At 36.7% G+C, this 21,235-nt stretch overlaps 1 protein-coding gene across 2 annotated transcripts in view; it reads right to left on the bottom strand.

The window, feature by feature from the left end:
• The window catches only part of SMARCA2 (SWI/SNF related BAF chromatin remodeling complex subunit ATPase 2), a 102,832-nt gene that overhangs the window by 65,035 nt on the left and 16,562 nt on the right, over positions 1–21,235 (bottom strand). For both annotated transcript variants that reach the window (XM_072360594.1, XM_072360593.1), the window contains exons 4-10: positions 12,358–12,687; positions 11,522–11,623; positions 10,376–10,625; positions 5,719–5,845; positions 4,380–4,553; positions 4,023–4,196; positions 838–1,008 (exon numbers count right to left, since the gene is read on the bottom strand). In XM_072360594.1, the coding sequence (XP_072216695.1) occupies positions 838–1,008; positions 4,023–4,196; positions 4,380–4,553; positions 5,719–5,845; positions 10,376–10,625; positions 11,522–11,623; positions 12,358–12,687 (1,328 nt within the window). The remainder of the gene's footprint in view (positions 1–837; positions 1,009–4,022; positions 4,197–4,379; positions 4,554–5,718; positions 5,846–10,375; positions 10,626–11,521; positions 11,624–12,357; positions 12,688–21,235) is intronic.

The following is a 21,235-nucleotide window of genomic DNA, read 5'->3' as shown; positions in this document are numbered from 1 at the left end:
GGACTAGATGACCTTGAAAGGTCTCGTACAACTGAAACGAGTCTATGATTCTGTTTCTATGGTGAATTTTTACTGTGAATATTCTAAATCAAGTCTGTTCTCACTGTATAGGTCAAGAACTACATATAAGTTGTATCTTGACTACAGAGGTAAGGGACTGTGTATATGTTAAACATTTACTCTCAAAAAAAAAAAAAAAAGTACAGACATTCTGGAGGAGAAAACACAGAGTACGTTTGAGTTAATTAATCTCCAGAACTGTTATTTTTTAGTCAGTGTTATTTATCAGCAAGCTTAGTGTGCTGAATGTGAACAATGTAGATACAAGGTTTATACTTGTATCAGTAATTAGTAGTTAGCCAGGCATAGAAATGGATTATAAAAATCCTCTAAACAACCCTGCAAAAAATTAAAGATACTCAGGGGTCACAAAATGACAAATCATTATTGAATTATAATTTCACACACAAAAAATATTTTTTCAGAAATAACACTGTTCAGTTTCCACAACCAGTCACAGAAAGATAATTTTTAAAAGCTCCAATTAAATTGTAGGAATGAACAACGAACATTCTACCCACAGAACATAACACTTGTAAATTTAGCTAAGTTCTTCCTAGTTACTTTCAGTGTACCTACAAGTTGGACAGAGCAAAGTTTAGGAGGCAAAAATCTAAGAAAGTTATCCTGTATTTAACAACTAAATAAATCTCATCTCAGAATGTGTGTTGATTATAATTTACGTGTCTGTCCCAGTTTTTTCTATAGAAAGTTTATCACTATTAAAATGGGATTTGAACTGAACGCTGCAGAAAAAGGTCAGGTGTAATTACTTGCCTTCTTTCTTCTCCTCCTCTTCTTCTTTTCTTTGGCTGCTTGTGCCTGTTTATGCTCCCATACCAGATTAGTCAAGTTAGCAACATACTCATCTGTCTGCTGCAATAGGTAGGCCAGGCGTCTATCTTTCTTTTGGTCAATCAGCTTACGGTAGCCTTCTTCATCTTCAGCCTAGGAATATGAAACACACATTAAACAATTGATAATGCCTATCTTAATAATCATGTGCTATTTTGGTTATATCATTATGATTTGTTTAGGTGGACGGAGATTCTACCAGAGAGTAGGCCCAGAGCATCATACCAACCTGGAAGACAGTTGTATCTAAGGCACATGTTCCAAATGTCTACCAATTAGTCAGTCTAAAAGATGAAGGTGACCCTAATTAAGTTTGCACATGACATAAAACTAGAGATGCTAGTCAGTAACTCTGAGGGCTGCACTGCCTTTCAGAAGGACATGAAGAGGCAAAATAATGGGTCAAGAGGAACCTGGTGAAGTTCAAATGACACAGGCAGGCAAGCAGCTCCACAATAAAGGATATACATGTCCATTTACATTAACCTTGATTTGGCAATGTGGTGCAATAGTAGAGGTCTACAGAATTTTGGACTATATCAGCAGGAATCTTGCCAGAAAATCACAGCACATGATAATCCCCCCCTTCTTTTCCTTCTCAGACCACATGTAGACAACGCTTGAAATCTCCCAATCTCAGCATGGAAGATATTGATTGAATTTGAAACAGTGGAAGCTGATACTAGATTTTAGAAGGCACTTTTTTTCCCCAGAAATGTAATGCAACAGAAGTCCAGAGAAGTTGCACAGTTTCTGGGTATTGGAAGTTTACGAGACATGACTGAAAAAAGACTTGAGCAACCCACTTTGACCTCGATGCTAACTTTATTTTGAGAAGAAGGCTGCACTAGAAATATCCTAAGTTCCTGAGTCACTATGGGGACCAGGAATTGTATGATTCTAAACATATCCAATTCTCATATAGTAACTACTGGAAAATCTACACCAGTTGTAAAAGTGAAAAGAAATTAAAATTAAAAAAAAAAATACACACTGCTGACACACATTCAACTTGCTGTCAACCAGAATCCCCTGATTTTTTTTTTCTGTGGTCTGTTCTCCAGCCCCTCATCACCCAATCTGAACCTACATTCAGAGCTGTCCTGTTCCAGATGCAGAATCCAGCACTTGCTCTTGCTGAACTTTATGCATTTGATGACTGCCCAGCCCTCCCATTTGTCAAGTTCTCTCCGCAAGGCCTCGCTAGCCTTAGGCTAGGGTCTCCTAATTGACTATCATTGGCAAATGCACTTAGTATACATTCAAGTCCTGAATCCAGATCTTTTTTTTTTTTTTAAAAAAAAAAAAGCATTGAAGATAGCAGGTCCTCAAAAGTAGACCCATGGAATCTCACTAGCAACTGTTCTGAAGCAATTTGGCAAGTCTCCTACAATGATGTCTCTTCAAAGACACGACTTGCATTTACCTCATGCCATAAGAAAGAGTGTGGGAATCAGAGGCTGAACTTGCATTTAGTTCTTTTTAGAGCAGTACAACATACCACGATGGGACTAAAACTAAACAGGCAAAGCACCCCAATTTACAGAACACTTTGCTACTGGAGAACTTAACTGAGTAGTGAGGCAAACGTTTGTGAGGGAAAATCCCTAAACTGAACATACTTACCAAGTCCTTTACCTATGTTAAATGCTCAAGCACAGTCTTTGGCAAAGTAGCTTTATGACAAAGAACTGGTGTTTGGAAGCATTGGTATCCTGTGTCATTTCTAGATATGCAAATCTACTTCATTTTTCTCATACTGGAGATCTTCTTTATTTACTGCATTGTACATTAGACTGACTTAAGCCTAACCTCAATGATGTACTGAGTTATTTTTAAAACATGACAATTCTGTTTTTCAATTAGTTCTTTTTTTCCTATATGAATTAATGTTTTGATAGCTTAAGTACACAGATTGCAGACAGCTATCTCTAATTATAAAACTGCTCCACAGTGCAGATCAGTATATAAACTTCAGAAATACCCTACAGTCTAAACAGTTCTTCTTCTCTCTTAAAAGAGACCCTTCTTTTCATTTTGCACATGCTTTTATTTCTAAGTTCTTAACACGTTTGTATTTAATAGTTTCTACATATTGTTTTGCGATTTTTAAAAGCAAATTGTTCAGTCCTTAACTCATGGCAGAAATAGATTTCGGACAAGAAATACAAGAAATTCTGTTTCCATCTGCACCCACTTTTGATACCTACTGTTTTTTACTAGCACCGTTTCAAAAACATGTCAATTCCTATTCAGTTCTGCTGGCAAAGTGTTAATAGTGTTAAAAAAAGAGCTAACAAATGTCATGAAGAAATCTTTCCAGTCCTAGTTGCTAATATGCTTGCACACATGCACATTAATATGTCTACACTCTACACTCCAGAATTATTTTAACTCCAAAAATGTAGACAGCCAACTCAACAGTTCCACAGCACTCTGGCAATACACAACTGCACACAAAATCGTTCCATAGTGTCTTAAAAAGTATACTGATAGTATGCACGGGTAGGAGAAGAAAAAAACATGAAAGAACACAAGGGAGTATGGTCCTGGAGCACTTATGGGTAGAGCTGACTGCCATTCAGTCTCAAGCTATATACAGTATTACTATGGATTATGTATTTTTGCATGTGAAATCAGTTTTATATAAAAGTTGGTGGGAAACACCACAAACAAATTAATCATATGGAATCTTGAAAACTGTAAAACTAGAAATAAATCTTGGTATTTATATAGAGGACCAGTAACCATGCAATTCAGTAAAAATGCTAGTATATTAGGCTAATGAGATTAAGCGATGCAGTGGCTATGCTAACTTTTCAAGCTGGTAGAAAAAAAATGATTATTCGTGTCAGAAAACAAAAAACAAAACAACAAACAAGATTTGCTACAAGATAAAGTGAACAGTGTCACACTGATTACCATAATTACAAACACAAATAATCAAAGTATATCAGTTTCAGATTTACACTTATTAAGTCACAGAGATTTTAGTCTGCAAAGGAAAGATATGGGTGTCTGAGACTGTCTATGAGATATGAAAAGGATACACATTAAAAACAAATGGTTTACACCAAAATAATCATACCCTTCCTTCCACTCCTTACCATTAGTCTCCTCATTCTTTCTTTCTCAATTCTCTCCGTTTCTTTCTTCTGCTCACGTTCAGTGTTGGCATGCCAAGTTGCCACAGCTTTAGAAAGTTTCTGAATTTTGCCAGCCACTGACCGATGGTACTCCTTGAAGTCTTTAGCATGTTGCAATATGCTATTCAGGTATTCCTAGAAGGAGAAACAAGTAAATGTAGGTTAACTGGACAAAGTACAGGATCTGAAATCAGGAACACAGGAGGTCTAATCTCACTATTTTCCAGTGCATTATTTTGAGGTGGGTTGTTTTTTTGGTTTTTTTGTGTTTTTTTTTCATAAAAACTCCAAAGGTGAATAAAGTAAGTAACAAGATACCTGATGCTTCTGCCTACGCTTCCTCTCCTGTTCTATCTTCTGCTGTTTCTCAAGCTTTTCTGTCATACGGGCCTCTCTCAAAGTCTGGCGCTTGCTTCGTTTGTAGGCCTTGGAGTTCAGTGCCGTCTCCAGTGTTGTATCACGACGCATGCAGGCTACTACCTCTTGTCTCAACTACCAGTAAGAAAAAAGAAACACGTAAACAAAAAATAAAATGGGTTTAATACATGGAAAAAGAACAGGAAATGTCCTAGCCTTCTCTTTCCTTTATATTATAGTTCTAAAGACATCCAGCATCTTTTCAGCTGCAATAGATACGTTTGTCTCTATAAACACTCATTACCCTCCAAAGTATGACCAAAAGAATTCATCATACATCATTTCTTCCTTCTTAATAAGATATCACAAATCACTGCTCTGTTTCAATATAAGGGCTACCAAGGTTCATGAAACACAAATGTATAACACATATAACATGCTTTCCAGAGCTGGAGCTGAACAGTGTTGATGACTCCTTCCATGGTCAGGGCAAAGAGGTCAGAAGGAAGAGGAAACTGAACAGCAGAGTCACAGCCCCAGCACTGCAGCAAGGAGAGCCTGCTGCATTTCATTTGACCTCTGACAAAACTTCATTACAAAGGAGTATCAGGGCAGCATCAAGGAAGACTCAGACATCAGAGTACAACTACCGTCAAAGACTTCTGTCAGGAAGCATTTTTTCCAAACCTGTCAAATTACATTCCTCCTTCTGCAAACTAGTTGAAAAAAACAATGACAAGATGTTCGTAAGAGCCTAGCACAGTGTTTCTTTCTCTGAAATTCATTTGCTCATGCAAGCACTCAAGATCAAACTTCTCTCTTAGGTATGAAAATGAAATCATTAAAATCAAAGTTTGTGTGCCACAGTAGAAAAGATCACAATGGAATACCACACACCATCATCACCAAACAATTCTTCCCAAAATGAAGGAACTCATAACAAGTATAAAGAATGTCCAGAAAGAAGAATCTGCTAGGATTTATGTTGAAAATGTGCTTGCAACTTTTTCTCATCATTTCCTCTTTGTGCAACCATCTGGCTCATGAAAGGTGCACTTCTTTGGTCACATTTTAAAATGTAAGAAATAGCAAGAGAGAAAGAACACTTGCACGTTTATAACAATAAAACAAAGTCTGAGTTAAGCATTTCTATTACTTGCTCATAAAGCGAGTTTGCTCTCACACAAAATCCCATGTTCAGGCTTAGTACTGTTACAGATTCTCTTGCAAATTTATCCTGTATTACATGAGCATGTCTGGTTATAATCTCAGACAATTTTCATCCAGAGAAAGGCATTACCTGGCGCTGGAAATTCAGTAACCTAAGTGCCTTCAACTCCACCGTTGCTTTGGTTCGCAGATCAGGGGGCAGAGAACCTGGCAAGTTCTCCAGTTCCTGGATTCTGTGAGCAATTCGTGCTTGAAGCCTAAGTAAACAGAAAATCGCGTAAGACACCCAGAGAAATCTGTAATATATATAAAGCAATACAGTAAAAACAGGCACTTTATCTCAGGTACTTATTTGGCTTCTAGTAAGCGTTTCTGAACTACAAGGCTTTTGCAAAAATGAAGATGACATTAAACTTATCCACTTTGAATTATCGAACACCGGATTTAATCCTAGGCCCTTTTAAAAATGTTGACTAGGAGGGTAGGTGTGGAAAGAAACTTAGAAAATGCATTTTTCTCCTATCAGATAGGATTGTTTTCAGGCTTCTTTGGTGGGTACAGTTTTGTGTACTCTTTCCTTACTCTTCTTTTGCATTCATTTGCAAATTCAAGAGAGGGAAGAATGGACCAAAAGTCAGTAGGGGCTTGTTTTATTATATTTTCACACTGACAACCAAGATCAGGAAGCCAGGAGTTATCAACAAAAGTTGCATGTGGATGTAATTATGGATCATAACTGATCAAACAGCTGCAATGATTCTGAAATGGTCACCTACAAAACAGCTACAACAAAATTCTGGTTTCACTGACTTCAATGAAATTTAGTCAGGAAAGAAGACACAATCTTTCCAAAATCCTCTGCTGAGCTGTGGATGTAAGTAAAACAATTGAATGCTGAGCATTTTTTCACTTTATTATTATTATTATTTATTTATTTTTATTTTTTTTTTTTTGCATTGAATGCTCCTTCTTGGTCAATAAAAAAGGATGAGCACAAAAATAAATCAAGTTGCTCCCTACCATTGCTTAAGTTTATGTAACTAAATGGATTGACCATTTTGCAAACAAATATGAAGTGAAATGTTCACTTTATAATTCTGTAAGAATTGTTTTGTTAGGCTACCTCTGGGAATTAAACATAATTTAAAGTACCTCCACAAGTTTACAGAGTATAAAGTCAAGCAAAAGCAAAAGCAGGAGTTGGGGTCACTCCAGAGGGCTGGAATTTGTATTTCTATCATGTAAATCAATCCTAAAAAATCCAAACCTACAACCTTCTCAAGATGTGACAAAATATAAGGCAAGCTTACAGTGAGCTTTTATGTCCTGTTATCACTCTAAGCAACCCACCCCACACAAAAGACTCTTCACACCGCTAACCATCTCATTCTCAAGGCAGCTTACTACTTCCAGGTTAATCTTCAAATTTCTCCAAATTACCTCAAAAAGAGAAGTTTACACCAAGCTACACACAACTGCACTTAATCTCTTTCATGTGTAATTACTGCCCTCATACAATCCAGCCACATGGAAAAAACAGGAAGGGAAAAAAAAAAAAAAAAAAAAAAAAAAAAAAGCAGTATTTGTAAGTCACTACTCATACTACTCACACTAAGAAAACCTAGTCTGTTCTTGAAATAAAGTCCTGGTAAAAAAAAAAAAAAAAAAAAAAAAAAGTACATATTAATGAAAATCTCGACCACATATTAGAAAAAGTCCCAATTACTTGAGGCATTTCAAAATTACAGCCACATTCAAGTATTTAAAGAGAACAATTACATTTCCTTGGACTGTTCCTAACTGTATTGAAAAATACTAATGGCTATAACGTCAATGGAACAAAGGAAAGAAATTTTCCTTATGATTTTTACTAGTGTTTGAAGAATATAATCTCATTTTACTTAAATGATACATTTAATTACTCTTTCCAACTCAGCAATCTATCTTCATTGATGCAGAAAGTGGCTTACACAACTACACAGAGATCCCTTTGCAATTAAGTGATGTACACGTCTTCCTCATTAACTGAGGTCAAGTACAGAGGTTATGTTTTCTGCACTCCAGCCCGTCTTGCACCGATGACGTACAAAAAAGGGACTTTGCTGGTAACAGAAAGAAGCTAGTGACAGTATACAGGACACCAGCAAGTGTTTTTTTCCTTTTAATTAGCACAGAAAAAGTGGATAAAAGGCTTTCCACATAATGGAATAACTCTACAATACATTGGCTGGTAAATTTTAAAAATATCCTCACTAAAACTGAGAAGCAGTACTTATTTTAAAGAGAGGGCAAAGATTTCGTAAGAGCACAGTATGTACTTATCACTTCAGCAAGATTTCAAAGACCACAAGATTAACAGTTGTCCACATATCGGTACCTTAAACTTCTTGCATTAATTAGAATTTTAAATATTTAAGTTCCTTTTCATCCGCCATTAGTTATACAGAGATTAACAACAATTACCATGTAATACCATTTTAACATGCCACAAACAGCTTTTTGGCCCAGTCACATGAATTTAACAAAATTAATTCTCCATTTTCCTTCTCTTTGTTAATTTATGCCAGAACCTGTTTTTTTTTTTATAATTAAGATCAAGGGTCTTCAGGGAGAAAAAGTAGTATGCTGATGTTACACCAGATTTTAAGCCTTTTCAGACTCAACAATATGTTACTGGGTCCATTACCACTTCTCTATCTGTGTTAGTCTATTTAACATGTAGTTAACGGATAGGATCTCTATATTGTATTTTTAAGTGCCTACTTGATAAATTGTCAAACTACATAATTTCCCAGTAATGAGGAAGTGAAAACAAAATCATTGTCACTGAAAACAACAATTAGGTGTAATTTCTTCAGTGTAGTAGCAAAAACCGAAGTATTTCACATTTACAATGTTATACTGTGTGCAAGGAAGACACACTTTAATACATAAACCATGTAAGGATCCATAAAAACATGGAAATGTGTACACAGTTGCATATATCCTCTCCCAAAAGAAAGAAGTATGTGCCCTGAAAATAATGGTAATTAACTTATATCATGATGCTGATGAATTAGCAGTAAATGTATGTGAAACTGTGTTCCCGGCAGCACACTTCATATGATCAAGGTCACAGAGAAAATACAGCAATTTTAAAGAATACCTGTCCTAGTCAGTTTGAAGCTCAGACTTCCACAACAAATAAGAATACCTTTTGGGTCTGTCTTTTCATATACAGATCCCTAAAACATCAATGTTGTAATTCTGTCCTTTCACTAAAAACTCATTTCATTTTCTAGGTATTGTCTCCAATATAATGCTTTACCAGAAAAGTTAACTACTGAGAGATCTTAAGAGACAAACATCCTCATAAAACTGTCACTAGCTCCACGGGTTATCAGGATACAAGTGTTTATACTGTCAAGTGTGAATAGTTCATGTTTCTGCATTGAACTTTCCTATTCCAAAACTAAGCCATGTAGTATCCGAAACATAAAAACTGTTACATTGCTTTTTAAAATAAGTTTGTCTTGTGTTACACAATTTTAAACAACAAAAATAATTCTACAAGTTATGAGTATTCTGGTATGCAAAGCAAAACTAATTTCTAGGAAGACTCAAGATTTAAAAAGCAGGGCTGAAAGGACTAAAAAAATTGAAATAACTGATGCAGAAAAGGTTACAGTGTATTGACTACGTGATTCTTGAATCAGGTTAGTGCTACTCATAGAGTAGCTGGAAACTTACTAAACATACCAGAAAGCTGCACTAAAACACTGAAACAGCAATGGTATAAGGTTAAAAAAAACTGAGCACAATGATATGACCTAAAATTATTTTAGCATTATTTTATGCAGAAAGTGAAAGCTTTTCTGTGATCAAGGCCTATATTCTGAGCATAGCACCACATACTAAATAACTCCATGGTGCTTTATCTTCACAAACTGAAAGTCATTTTGGCAAGACCATCATTCCTTTTGGCTACCTTTCTGTTACAAACTCATTATTACAGCAATTGGAAGATGGTTTTATCAGTTCAAACCAAGAAAATACAGAATGTGTGGTCTCTTCTCACTAATGGATAATGATAATGATAATGAAACACTTCAGGTGCAGGTCAAGACCCTTCTTGCCCTGCAGATTCTCAAGGCTAACTATTGCTGTCTCGATGGTCTTGATGACAGCAAAAAAGCATGAGAACTCTTTATATAATTCTGAAAGAAATGTTATCCTCTATACTTTATATATGAATATAAATCATTGTTGAATTGAGGCACTCAGGAAGGAACTTTTAAGACCATGTTTTCTGGTAACCTCTTCTTTAATCTTGCTCATGACCTGCATACTCTTTGGAGTTCAGGCAACCTCATGATCACACTAATAAAACTTGTTTTTGATCTAGCCACTAACTTTTATCAGCCTTTTGACTTCCATTATTCCCTTTATAACTTGTTTGGAATTTTGAAAACTTCACACAGTAAATCTGTTTCTCTCTAGATTACAGGGATTTAGATTTCCTAACTTTTGTCTTTTGAAGCATCCAATAATACAGTAACCACGCAAAGTCCCTGAGCCTACTAAACCTAGCAGGTTTGCAATGACCGTACACTATCCTAGTTCCTTATTTGGGGTGCAATTAGATTATCTTTTTGAGTGTAATGTTTCTACTTTTCTTTGACATGATTCTTCTCTGGAAACTAGATTTACTTGACTGTCACTACCACATTACGTTGCAAGGACTCCTTGTTCAGAAAGTGAAAAATAACAACCTGCACACGTACTTGAATCATATTATTCACTTTTACCTATATTCACGTTCTTGAAGAATTTCAACAGGGTCTAATCCTTGTGGCTTTTGAATAGGGCTGATGCGATTCTGCTTTTGCTGCAGCTGAACAATGGGGGAAGGCTGTCCAGGTGGTGGCTGTGGTACAGAAGGCCCAGGCATAGCAGCAGCAGGCTGGGCAGCAGTAGGGGCAGGAGAAGGCCTCCCACTTGGAGATGGTGCAGGAAGTTTCTGCGGTGCACTGGATACACTCATATCTGGGGTTTGGCCTGAATCATAAAAAAAATACTTATTCACAACATGAAATATAGAACACAGGGAGAAATTCAAGACAGTTTCTGCAGAAGAATGCGAGTTCAGAAAAACATTCAAAATTACCAGATAAACACACACTTACATATATTTCATTATGTATTCAAAAAAAAAAAAAATCTACTATCCATCAACTATCACAGTTCTCTATCTGTACTTAGATTTACCCACAAGCAACAACAATGTCTAAGATTTCTGCTGAATGAGAAACAAATTATTCTCAAGTCTGTAATACTATATTCACCTTTAAATTTATCTTGAAAAACAAATTCAAAACATATTCTTAATAATTTCTAATGAATTTCAATACATCCCTCCTTCTTCTTTCCAATCATAAAATAAGCCTGTAAATCCAAATCTAAATGTTTTTATTCCAAAAATTATTATCACACGGAATGGTGAAAAAAATGTTACAGTGTTCTTTTGATCTCAAGGGCCGCACTGTACTTTCAAAGCAAATAAAAAAAAAAGCCTCATTCTAACATGGTTTGAAAACTTGAGTTTACAGAAACAAAGAATACAGTTGAAAGACTAGCTTCCTGCAATTACGCATGCTGAGAATATAACTTAAGTATCTATTTTATGGGTGTCCCTCAGGCAGCTTACGTATTTCACTTTGATTATAAAAAGGTGCTTCATGTTCAGTCTGCCTAACTGCAGTAACTTCATCTGGCCAAGTCAGTCACAGATGGACAAATGGTTAGATTCTCCTTGATATTTAAGTCCTGCGCACAGTAAAGGTTACACTATTTTGTCTGCATTACTTTTAACTTTTCCCTCTATTTTTTTCTCACTCTCTTGTTTTACCATAACTCCATGTATGAAACAATACGAGATTTATACTCCTCTGTACCTTCATTCCAAGTTTTAGGGGTAATGGCAGCTGTATGTCCAGGTATTCCTGCAGCAGGCCCTGGTCCAGTTGCAGCACCACTCATTGCATGCATCCCAATACCTAACAATTTGACAGAGTAAATAATTGTATTAAGAAAGAAACATTCAACAACTATTCTGATTTCTAGCATGCTGGTCTATTGAGGCAAACAGTATTTCTGTGCATTAAATATGGTTTTATGAAAATTTTTACTGTGAAAGAAAATAAACAACAAAGCTTAAAAAAATCATGTATCCTAAAAAAAACCAAACTAACTCTACTTGCTATCAAAGTGATATACACTGAAATGAACTATTAAAATCATTTTAGCAAGAAAACAAGACTGACTTACACTCAATTTCTAATAATCAAAAAAGGAAATGTTCATACAATACAAAAGGTAAAGGGTGTTCAATTTTAACAAAGTTTTCTCAAGACTGAATACTGCACTGTAACATTTTTTTATCATTGCAAGAGAAAGACTAATAATTTTTTCTTTTCTTTATACATACTTAACAGCATACTATACATAGTTTGTTTTCCTTTAATCTGCTCCAAATTTTCTATCTGTTTTTTCCACATAACTGGAAACTGGAAATTACTCTAAGAAGAGTAAAACTGTGATTGATAAACACTTCTATTTCTGTGCACAATATTCTATTAGTAATAGGTATGTTCAGTGCACTTTCTCAGTAATAAAAAGTTCAGAATGTTGTCCCAAATTACAATGCAAACACTATGATCCAGTAACATTCCACAAGTAGAACTTTGAGCATCACCAATGACACAAGGACACAAGGCCTAGCTGCACTTACCAGACTGTCTGTTGAAGGCACTGGGAGGCTGCTGCTGTTGAATGCCAGGAAGGGTCCGCTTTCCCTGAACAGCAAGCTGGAGGTTTTCTGGCAAAGGCTGACCTCTAGCTAACATTTTGTATGCTAGAATCTGAGCCCGAAGTTGGTGCAGCTGTACAGGGCTGAAAGGGGAAGGACCTCTGTTGGGTTGACTCATAACTTGTGGATCCCCAGGTATAATAGGTCCTGGCTGGCTAGGAGTCATCTGGGGTGGAGTTGGACCTCCTCCAGACATCGGGCTGGACACATGCTCTGGTGCTCCTAGTGGAGATGGGTGTGGAGACATATAACCTAAAAAAGATGAGATGATCACAAATTTAGCACCCTGACAAGTCAAATCCAAATTCCACCATATTTCTTTGGCAGTACACAGAGTATAAAAGCACCCCTTTGAAGTCAGGAGGCTTGTAATTCTTTCAGCAAGAACAAAGCACCACTTGAAATTAGCTAAATGAGCTGTTGTCTGAGCAGTTATGGTTCTGTGGTTTAAATATTCCTAAAAAGAACAATCTTCCTTTTTTTTTTTTTTTTTTTTTATTTTGCAAATGACATATTTTAACATTAAATACAACAAAGAGATATCAAAATGGCAGACTAGTTCAAGACTAGACTCAGGAGAGACATAAACAGAAGGCTTCAACATGACCTGAAAGCAGCTTTTCATAAAGAGGGGTTACAGGAAAGGATAGACTCTTCAGCAGGGTCTGCTGTGACAGAACAAGGGGAAACAATTCTAAACATGAAGAGACTAGATTTAGGCTGGATATAAAGGAAAAGTATTTTACAGTGAGGGTGGCAAGACTCTGGAACAGGTTGCCCAAAGAGGTGGTAGGTGGACAGCTGAGGGCTCTGAGCTCTAGGATCTTGCTGTGGACATTCTTGTTCATTTCAAGTGAGTTAGACTAGATTACCTTTTAGTATCCTTTCCAACTGTTAAGAAGTTATGATCTTAGTTCACTGCTTATTTTGCAGCTTGATGTTTTATGGTTTGTGTTGTGTTGTTTTTTTTAATGCACATGCATCAAAGAATACTTATTCACTGACAGAGACCTTTTTTGCAAAAGTCCCCAAACACGAAAATAGGAAGTATTCAGTTTATATATAATTGCTTCTTAATTGATAAAGATTAAATTATTGTATAAGACAAAGAACATCAAATGCCTCTTTCTATTGATGCCTGCCTTGGAAATGGAACCTCATCTGCCAAAACAAAACAAACCTTATGAAGCTGCTGAAAATGGCAGGACTCTAATGAAGCTCCAAGAAAGCAAGTGAATCCTGAAACAAATGACACTTTGAACCCTACTTTTTTATCACTTCAAATAATGAAATATTCAAAAGAAATCTTGACTTTCACTAGAAATTAAGCAGACAGATGATTAAAGTGTCAAAGTACCATATATGTAAAATCCTTCTGCCAAACACAGTATGAAATTTACATGCTTACAAAAGAAGGTAAATGTAAGAGAATTTTATTTAAGATACAGAAAAAAAATCATAGAAACTTAGTTCAAGTATGGTATTTACCTTAATTGTCACTAAGGTAATTATTAATTACTTTAATAATCATTTCTGCCATCAATTAATTTTATTTTTTTAAATAGAAGAATCAAGTAAAAGCTCACAATAACAAGAACAATAACCTTTTTCTTTTTCTTTCTTTTTTTTTTTTTTTTGATGTAAGAAATGAGTAAAGCTTTAAAGCTTTTCTTGCTGGCAGAGTGGTCAGTATTAACATCTTGTGAAACTCTCTACCAAGAAAAGGACAAAGAGGATCTGTGTGCAAAAATAATTTAAAGCTAAGGCTGGAGAAATAAACTGTTCTGAGGTCATATGCTGGCAGGCAGGCGGTAAGCTGACCCAACACATCTTTTTTCATTTTTAACACTTATCAGAAAGCAAAATGCAGTTAATTTAAAAACAATAGGAATAATGAATATAGTTTGTGAAACTGTAAAATCTTGAGGAATTCTGTAAACTATCTTAACACGAATGTCAACAAATACTAATTGGTGATTAAAAGTATACATAGGTTAGGTCACAGAACCTTGAGCACCTGCAGTTCTTATGCTTGCACTTACTAAAAGCAAGTGAAACTACCTGAACTATTCAAAATTGGTCTGCATGCCACTTCCTTGTCAGACTAACTGCATTTCACTTGTTTTCAATACCAAGAAAACACAGGAAATTACCACAGAATCACAGAATCGCCAATTTGAAAAGGACCTCAAAGATGACCTAGTTTCAACTCCTCTGCTATGTGCAGGGTCTCCAACCACCAGACCAGACTCCCCAAAGCCACATCCAGTCTGGCCCTGAAAGCCTCCAGGGATGGGGCATCCATAGCCTCCTTAGACAACCTGTTCCAGTGCGTCACCACCCTGTGTGCGAAAAACTTCCTCCTAATATCTAACCTAACTCCCCTGTCTGGGTTTAAAACCACTCCCCCTTGTTCTATCACTGTCCAACCTCACAAACAGTCATATTCCCTCCATTTATGTGCTCCCTTCAAAGTACTGAAACACCACAATGAGCTCGCCCCAGCGCCGTCTCTTCTCCAAGCCAAACAAGCTCAATTTCCTCAACTTTTCTTCATAGCAGAGGTGCTCCAGCCTCTGATCATCTTAATGGCCCTCCTCTGCACCCATTCCAACAGCTCTGTGTCTTTCTTGTACTGAGTGCCCCAGGCCTGGACACAGTACTCCAGATGGAGCCTCACAAGAGCTGAGTAGAGGGGGACAATCACCTCCCTCTCCCTGCTGGCCACCCCTTTTTTAACGCAGCCCAGAACACAGTTGAACTTCAGGGCTGCAAGCACACACTTCTGGCCCACTTCCAGCTTCTCATCCACCAGGACCCCCAAGTCCTTCTCCGCAGGGCTGCTCTCAAGGAGATCTTCCCCCAGTTTGTATAAATACCTGGGACTGCCCCAACCCAAATGCAGCACCCTGCACTTGGCCTTACTGAAGCTTATTGTATCTCCACTTCTGATCCAATTTATATAGCCACCATCCCATGGATACCAGGCTTCTTTCTGCAGCTTCTCTCCATTCCCCTTACAAAATAAACCTAAACATACATTTAATTTTCTGGATAACTCTGTCTACCATTTTAACAATTTAAAGTAAAGGTCATACTTCTAGAATCAATACAGGCACCTCCAGCCACAGTTCATTCACAGAAGCTGAAAACATTAACACAGCCTAAATTCAGTTAAATGTGGTAAGATTATTATTTAAACAGCCAACTATGAAGTCAGAGCAATGGACTTCCCTTTCTATTTCATCTATTAGCATTAAAATAAGGGTTTTAAGACTAAAACAAGGATATCATTGTGCTTGAGTACAAGAAAAGAAAACTGGTCGCTGGAAATAGGGATGCTACCCTTTCTAAAATTTGGCAGTGGGAAGCATTAACTGTGGAGAAGAAAGATACCAGCAGTAACTGTTGAGGAGATACACAGATTGCCTATAAATTGATGTCCAGCATTTGTAAGCAATGGTGTTGTAGTATGATTGCAAGAAAAATGTAACAGACTGCCTCAACTAGCAAGAGATTATTTCTGCGTGACTAGCTTGCCAATGAACATCAAGAAAGTAAAAAATCCAGAATCTAAATAACAAAGGTGAGTGTAATTATTATTAGTTCAAAAGGTAAATAAATAAACGCAAAAATTTCTGACTAGTGACCCTCATGGAAACAGGAAACATGTATTTAGGAGCAGAATGACAGACTTAATTTAGAAATGTTTTTGATTCACTCAAGGTAAGACTCATCACCTCAAAAAGGATCCACTTCTTGTTTCTCCACAGACTGTAATAATCATTACCTTGAAAATTCTGTCCTAACTTGCTCTAAATTCAGTGATCCTCATTTCAAAATCGTTCATTTGCAGCAGCATGTTCATCTACAACCACATCTGCAGTTCACTTTATTTCTAACCTATAATCCACAGTTAAATGCACATTTTCTAGATCCACAAAACTGTGGATATACATTTTCATTGAGCTGCAGATTTCAATGTTTTATTTATGTATTTATTTATTTATGCACTTTGTGTCACTGATTTTTTGTTTGTTTGTTTGCTTGCTTTTCCAAAGTGCATGCATGCTTCGGTACTTAGAAACACACTTTTGCAAGAACTTCTCAAAAAAAAAAAAAATAACTAAAATAAAAAAATTGGCTTTAATTAGAACATTAAAGTTTAGATTACATACAACTTGGTGATCACTTCTAACTATACACATACAGAAAGGCTAACAATGCATTTATCACAAATTCATAATCCACTTTCCCATTCATCAAGAAGTAAAACCACTGTTTCCACCTCAAGCTTCACAGCGCTTCTCAGAATCTTAAGAGTCTATTTACAGGTTCACAGATTTCTGATGGTAAGGGACCACTATGGTTACTGCAGTCCTCCTAGCACGAATCAAACAGACCTAAAGCCCTAACATTCTACAATTCCCTCCCTTTGGGATACAGAATTTAACAGAAACACATCCACTGACTTACATTTCAATTGACAAAAAGCCTACCACAAATATTTGGGTAATCCTTGTCCCAAAAGCTAATAATTTTTTTGAAGTAAGAGGCAGATTTTTAATATAGTCTAAATTCATAAAATGTGAATTTGCAGATATCAAAATTGCCTGTACTTTTAAAGGTATACGGTTCATCCATTGCATTCCACTCTAACATCTGGAAATGAGGAAATTGATCAAGTCATCCTTTAATTCCCTCTCACAGGCAGCTCACCATTCTCTAAGCAAAAATGTAAGTTTTCCAAGTTTCAAAATCATTCTTTTATGTATTTTCTACTCAAGATACCATTACGTGGAATCATTAACGCTGGAAGAGACATTCCAAGATTATGTAGCCCAACCACCTGCTCAAGCAGGGTCAGATGCATTAAACTGCCCAGCAGCATGTCCAGAAGGGTTTGGAGATTATCTCCACGAACAGGTATTAGACAGTCTCTACAGATAACACTGGAGCTGTTCAGCCACCCCTACAGTGAAAAATTGTCTCATATTCCAGTGGAACTCTGTATATTTCTGTTTGTGCATTATGCCTTCTGTTCTGCCACTGGACATCACAGCAAAGAATGTGGCTCTCTCTTTGTTGCTTCTTTTGTTCAGTATATGAGGGCTCACTTAGCCTCTCTTCATATGACAGACACTCCAAACATTTGATACTACCTTAAATACTTCTCAACATCCTGTTAACTGCAGGTATTAGAATGTAATGTGATACAGCGTTTCATCCAATTTACTCTTGCTCGTGTGCAAGCACTATAATCCACCTTGTGGTTTCAAATGCTGTATATAGGAACATGCATTCAGTTCTGCCAGAGCAATCAGAACTCATCAGAACACAGCTATGAGCACTGATTTTGTATTTATTTCTTAATCACTGACAAATATAAGTGCTCCAAAAGTTATGCCTCCTATTTTATTACGTTGGCCCACCATACCAGAGGTGGATGCTGATGGTACAGCAGAAGAGATAGAACCTTCCCCCCAATATTCCATTACATGTTGTTGCCATGCAACAGGTAGCAGCAGAAGGGCAGTCTGACATAATAGCATCCAACACAGAAGTACAGATGAAGCAAAAGCATGTCACTGAACTCCTCCATGCAGAAAAAAGCAAAGGCATCCACTGACATTCACAAGCACTTGCTGAACACTTGTAGAGAAACAGTGAATGTGAGCGAGGCAGTGGACAGTATGTTCCAGCTGTGGCAAAATGGATGCAGAAGACAAGCCACATTTCAGATGACCACACACAGCTGTCACACCACAAAATGAAAAGCACCTGGAACAATCTATCCATGCAAATCTGGAGATTACAAACAGGACTGTGTACAGAGCTGAATATCAGCTTCAAAGCATGGTAAACATTGGAATATCACAAAGTTTGTACCAGGTGGGTTCCACAAATGCTCAGACAGAAAAAGAAAGAACACTGTGTGGAAGTTTGTCATGACCTACTGAACCAATATGAAGCTGAAGGTGATGGTTTCCTGGATCACATCATTAGCAGTGATGAGACATGGTGCCACCACTATGAGCTAGAATCAAAACAGCAGCCCACTATGAGCTAGAATCAAAACAACAGCCCATGGAGTACAGATGTGTGAATTAGCAAAAAAAAAAAAAAAAAGTTCAGCATGCAGTCTTCTGTGGGTAAAGTGATGCGCGTTGTCTTTGGGACAGGAAAGGGATGGTGCTTCTAGATTTCATGGAACCTGAACAAACCTTCAGCTCTGGTGGCTGCATCATGATGCTGACTAATGTGAAAGCCCTAACTTCCAGTCAGGATAGGGAAGACATCCTTTCTCTAGCAACACAGTAATGCAGGCCCTATATCAGTTTGAATACCATGGAGCACACTACCAGTTTTCACTAGGCTGTCCTACCACACCCACACCATAGCCCAGACTTGGTGCTTTCTGCCTTCTATCCTCCTTTATCTTCTATCTTCTATCTTCTATGGTGAAACATGGAATGCACGGGCAACATTTTTCTAACAGTGGAACTGTCAGAGCAGCTGTGAAACACTGAGTCACCTCTGCTGGTACGGATTTTGATGAGCACAGCATGTATCCTCTTGTTCATTGCTGACAAAAATGCACAGCTAATGGTGCTGACTATATTGAAAAACAGTTTTTTGTAGCTAAGAGTTTGCTCTATCAAATAAAATTATTATGTACTTATATCTGCTGTAGTTTCCATGCAAATAAATAAGAGGCATCACTTTTGAGAGCCTACATACTCTCAATAGCACTGAGCCAAAAACAGTCATATAAAACGAACTAGAAATATTCCTAATAGGATGATCAACTTCTAGTTAGTGAGCTTTACAATCTATCATTTAACAAGGTAATTATATTTAATAGAGCTTATCCTGATTTTATGCAGTGCTATTCTTCTCTTAAATTGCTGTCAGACAGTAACAATCCAAGCACCTTTTGTAAGTATATTAGGCTGTCTGATAGCCTGCATCACAGAAAGCCACATGAAATTAAAAGACAGACAAAACTCTTTATTTTACCTAGAATCAGTGTTAGGCTAACCATTAAATGTAATTATTCTGCTTATGTTTTTAAACTAATTGCAGAAGTCCAAAGGCACCCATTCCCTAATGCTCTGAACATTTTCAGCTACTTTCCACTGAACTTTTGAAAATATCAGTAATCATTACATGTATTCACCTACTTTGATTTCAGGCCTACAAGCAATAAACCATGGGAAAAAAAAGAAAGAAAAAAGAAAAAAGAAAAAAAAGGAAAAAACAAAACAAAACAAAAAAAACCTAGAACCAATAATGTGTAATTTCTACTTGATTTGCATTTTGTTAAGACCGTATACAACTAATGCAAACTCAAGCTACTACTCCAAAGTCTCCAAGTGTATATTATACCATAGATCTTGGTTTCTAAGAACATACCAAACATAACTGAAGATTTTGTCCAAATTAGAAGAGTCACTACACATCTCTCCATGTATCTGTGGAAGACTTTACATTACTCCCCCTAGTGTGGGCACTCATGGGGAGAAGGGTCTCTTTTACTTCTCTCTTTTTTTGAAGTCTCTTTTACTAAATATCCTATTTTCTCAGAGGTTGTAGAAACACAACTCTAACTGCCCAGTTAATTAGACTGAAAGTATCCTATGTGTTGAAGGGCTATCAAGAAGTTTGGTTTTCTATCACAGAAATACACATTAAAGGAAGAAGTTACTAGATCAGCACATAATATTGCTACATAACCTGCAAGAACTTCTACAGCTACCAACTTCATGAATGAAAAAACAATCATGTAAGAAGAAAAACAGATGGCAAACAGGCAAAGAAAGCTGAAAAGCTCCTCATTAACATAGAGTATTTTAAATACTAGCATTTTGGAGGTTTGGTTTTTTAAAAAACTGTTTCTTGAAAAAGCCTACTTAGATGAGAACCTCCAGTGTTCTTGATTTACCTTGCAACCATTGCTAAAGTACAGCATGAAGACAGCAAGAACCTGCAATCTGTAAGCTGCCGCTGATGCTACTAACACTATGATCTGTTGCAGAACAACACAACCCAGAAGTCTGATCTCAGCTAACAAAGAAAAGAAAACAACTTAGTTTTCTGTATTTGTGGCATTTGCAATTTTTATTATTGTATATTTGAACTGGCTATGTTTGGATCCATTTTTCACCTTCAGGCTAATCATTCTGCTCATTTTAAAGAACAAGTTCATTACAAGCAAAACAATGAATGTGAATGCAAAGTGAGGTAAAATTTTGCTCTCAAGTGATCATGCTTTCATGCTACTAAGTCAGTGAAAATGTTTTAACCAATGGAGAATTTGTCCCAGTAGAGTATGTTTTGCAGTTAACTGATACTAAACAGTGTAATTGGAAAAAAAGACTTCAAAGTGTTTAAGGTCCAAGACAGGGACTCCGATGATGAACCCACTAGGATCAGGGTCACAGTAAACTGCAAAGCCACAAATTAATCCAGGTAAAATCATTTTGCTAACCTGCATCTGTTTTAGCCTTCCAGTAATTTTCTTATTCTCTGTAACAAATGTGTAAACACAGCTAACAAGTCTCTTAGTGTATCAAATTAGAATTTAAACTTCGGGTGGGATTCTTCAGGTGTTACAGTAACACAGTTAACTATACAATACACCATAGCCTCATCTACTGAACTAATTAGTACTGCCAGGTGCTACCAGTTAAATCTCCAGCGTACTGAGCTGCTTACAAAATGCAAGTCCTTTCACGCTACAAGCTGAAGGACACAAAGATTAACAGCAACATGGTAAAAGATTTTCCTATTTTTCAAC

Source organism: Excalfactoria chinensis, chromosome Z (assembly GCF_039878825.1).
Source record: "Excalfactoria chinensis isolate bCotChi1 chromosome Z, bCotChi1.hap2, whole genome shotgun sequence".
Classification (NCBI taxonomy): Eukaryota; Metazoa; Chordata; class Aves; order Galliformes; family Phasianidae; genus Excalfactoria; species Excalfactoria chinensis.
The sequence above is the reverse complement of the archived record's forward strand: the minus strand, read 5'-3'. Positions and strand labels throughout refer to the sequence as shown.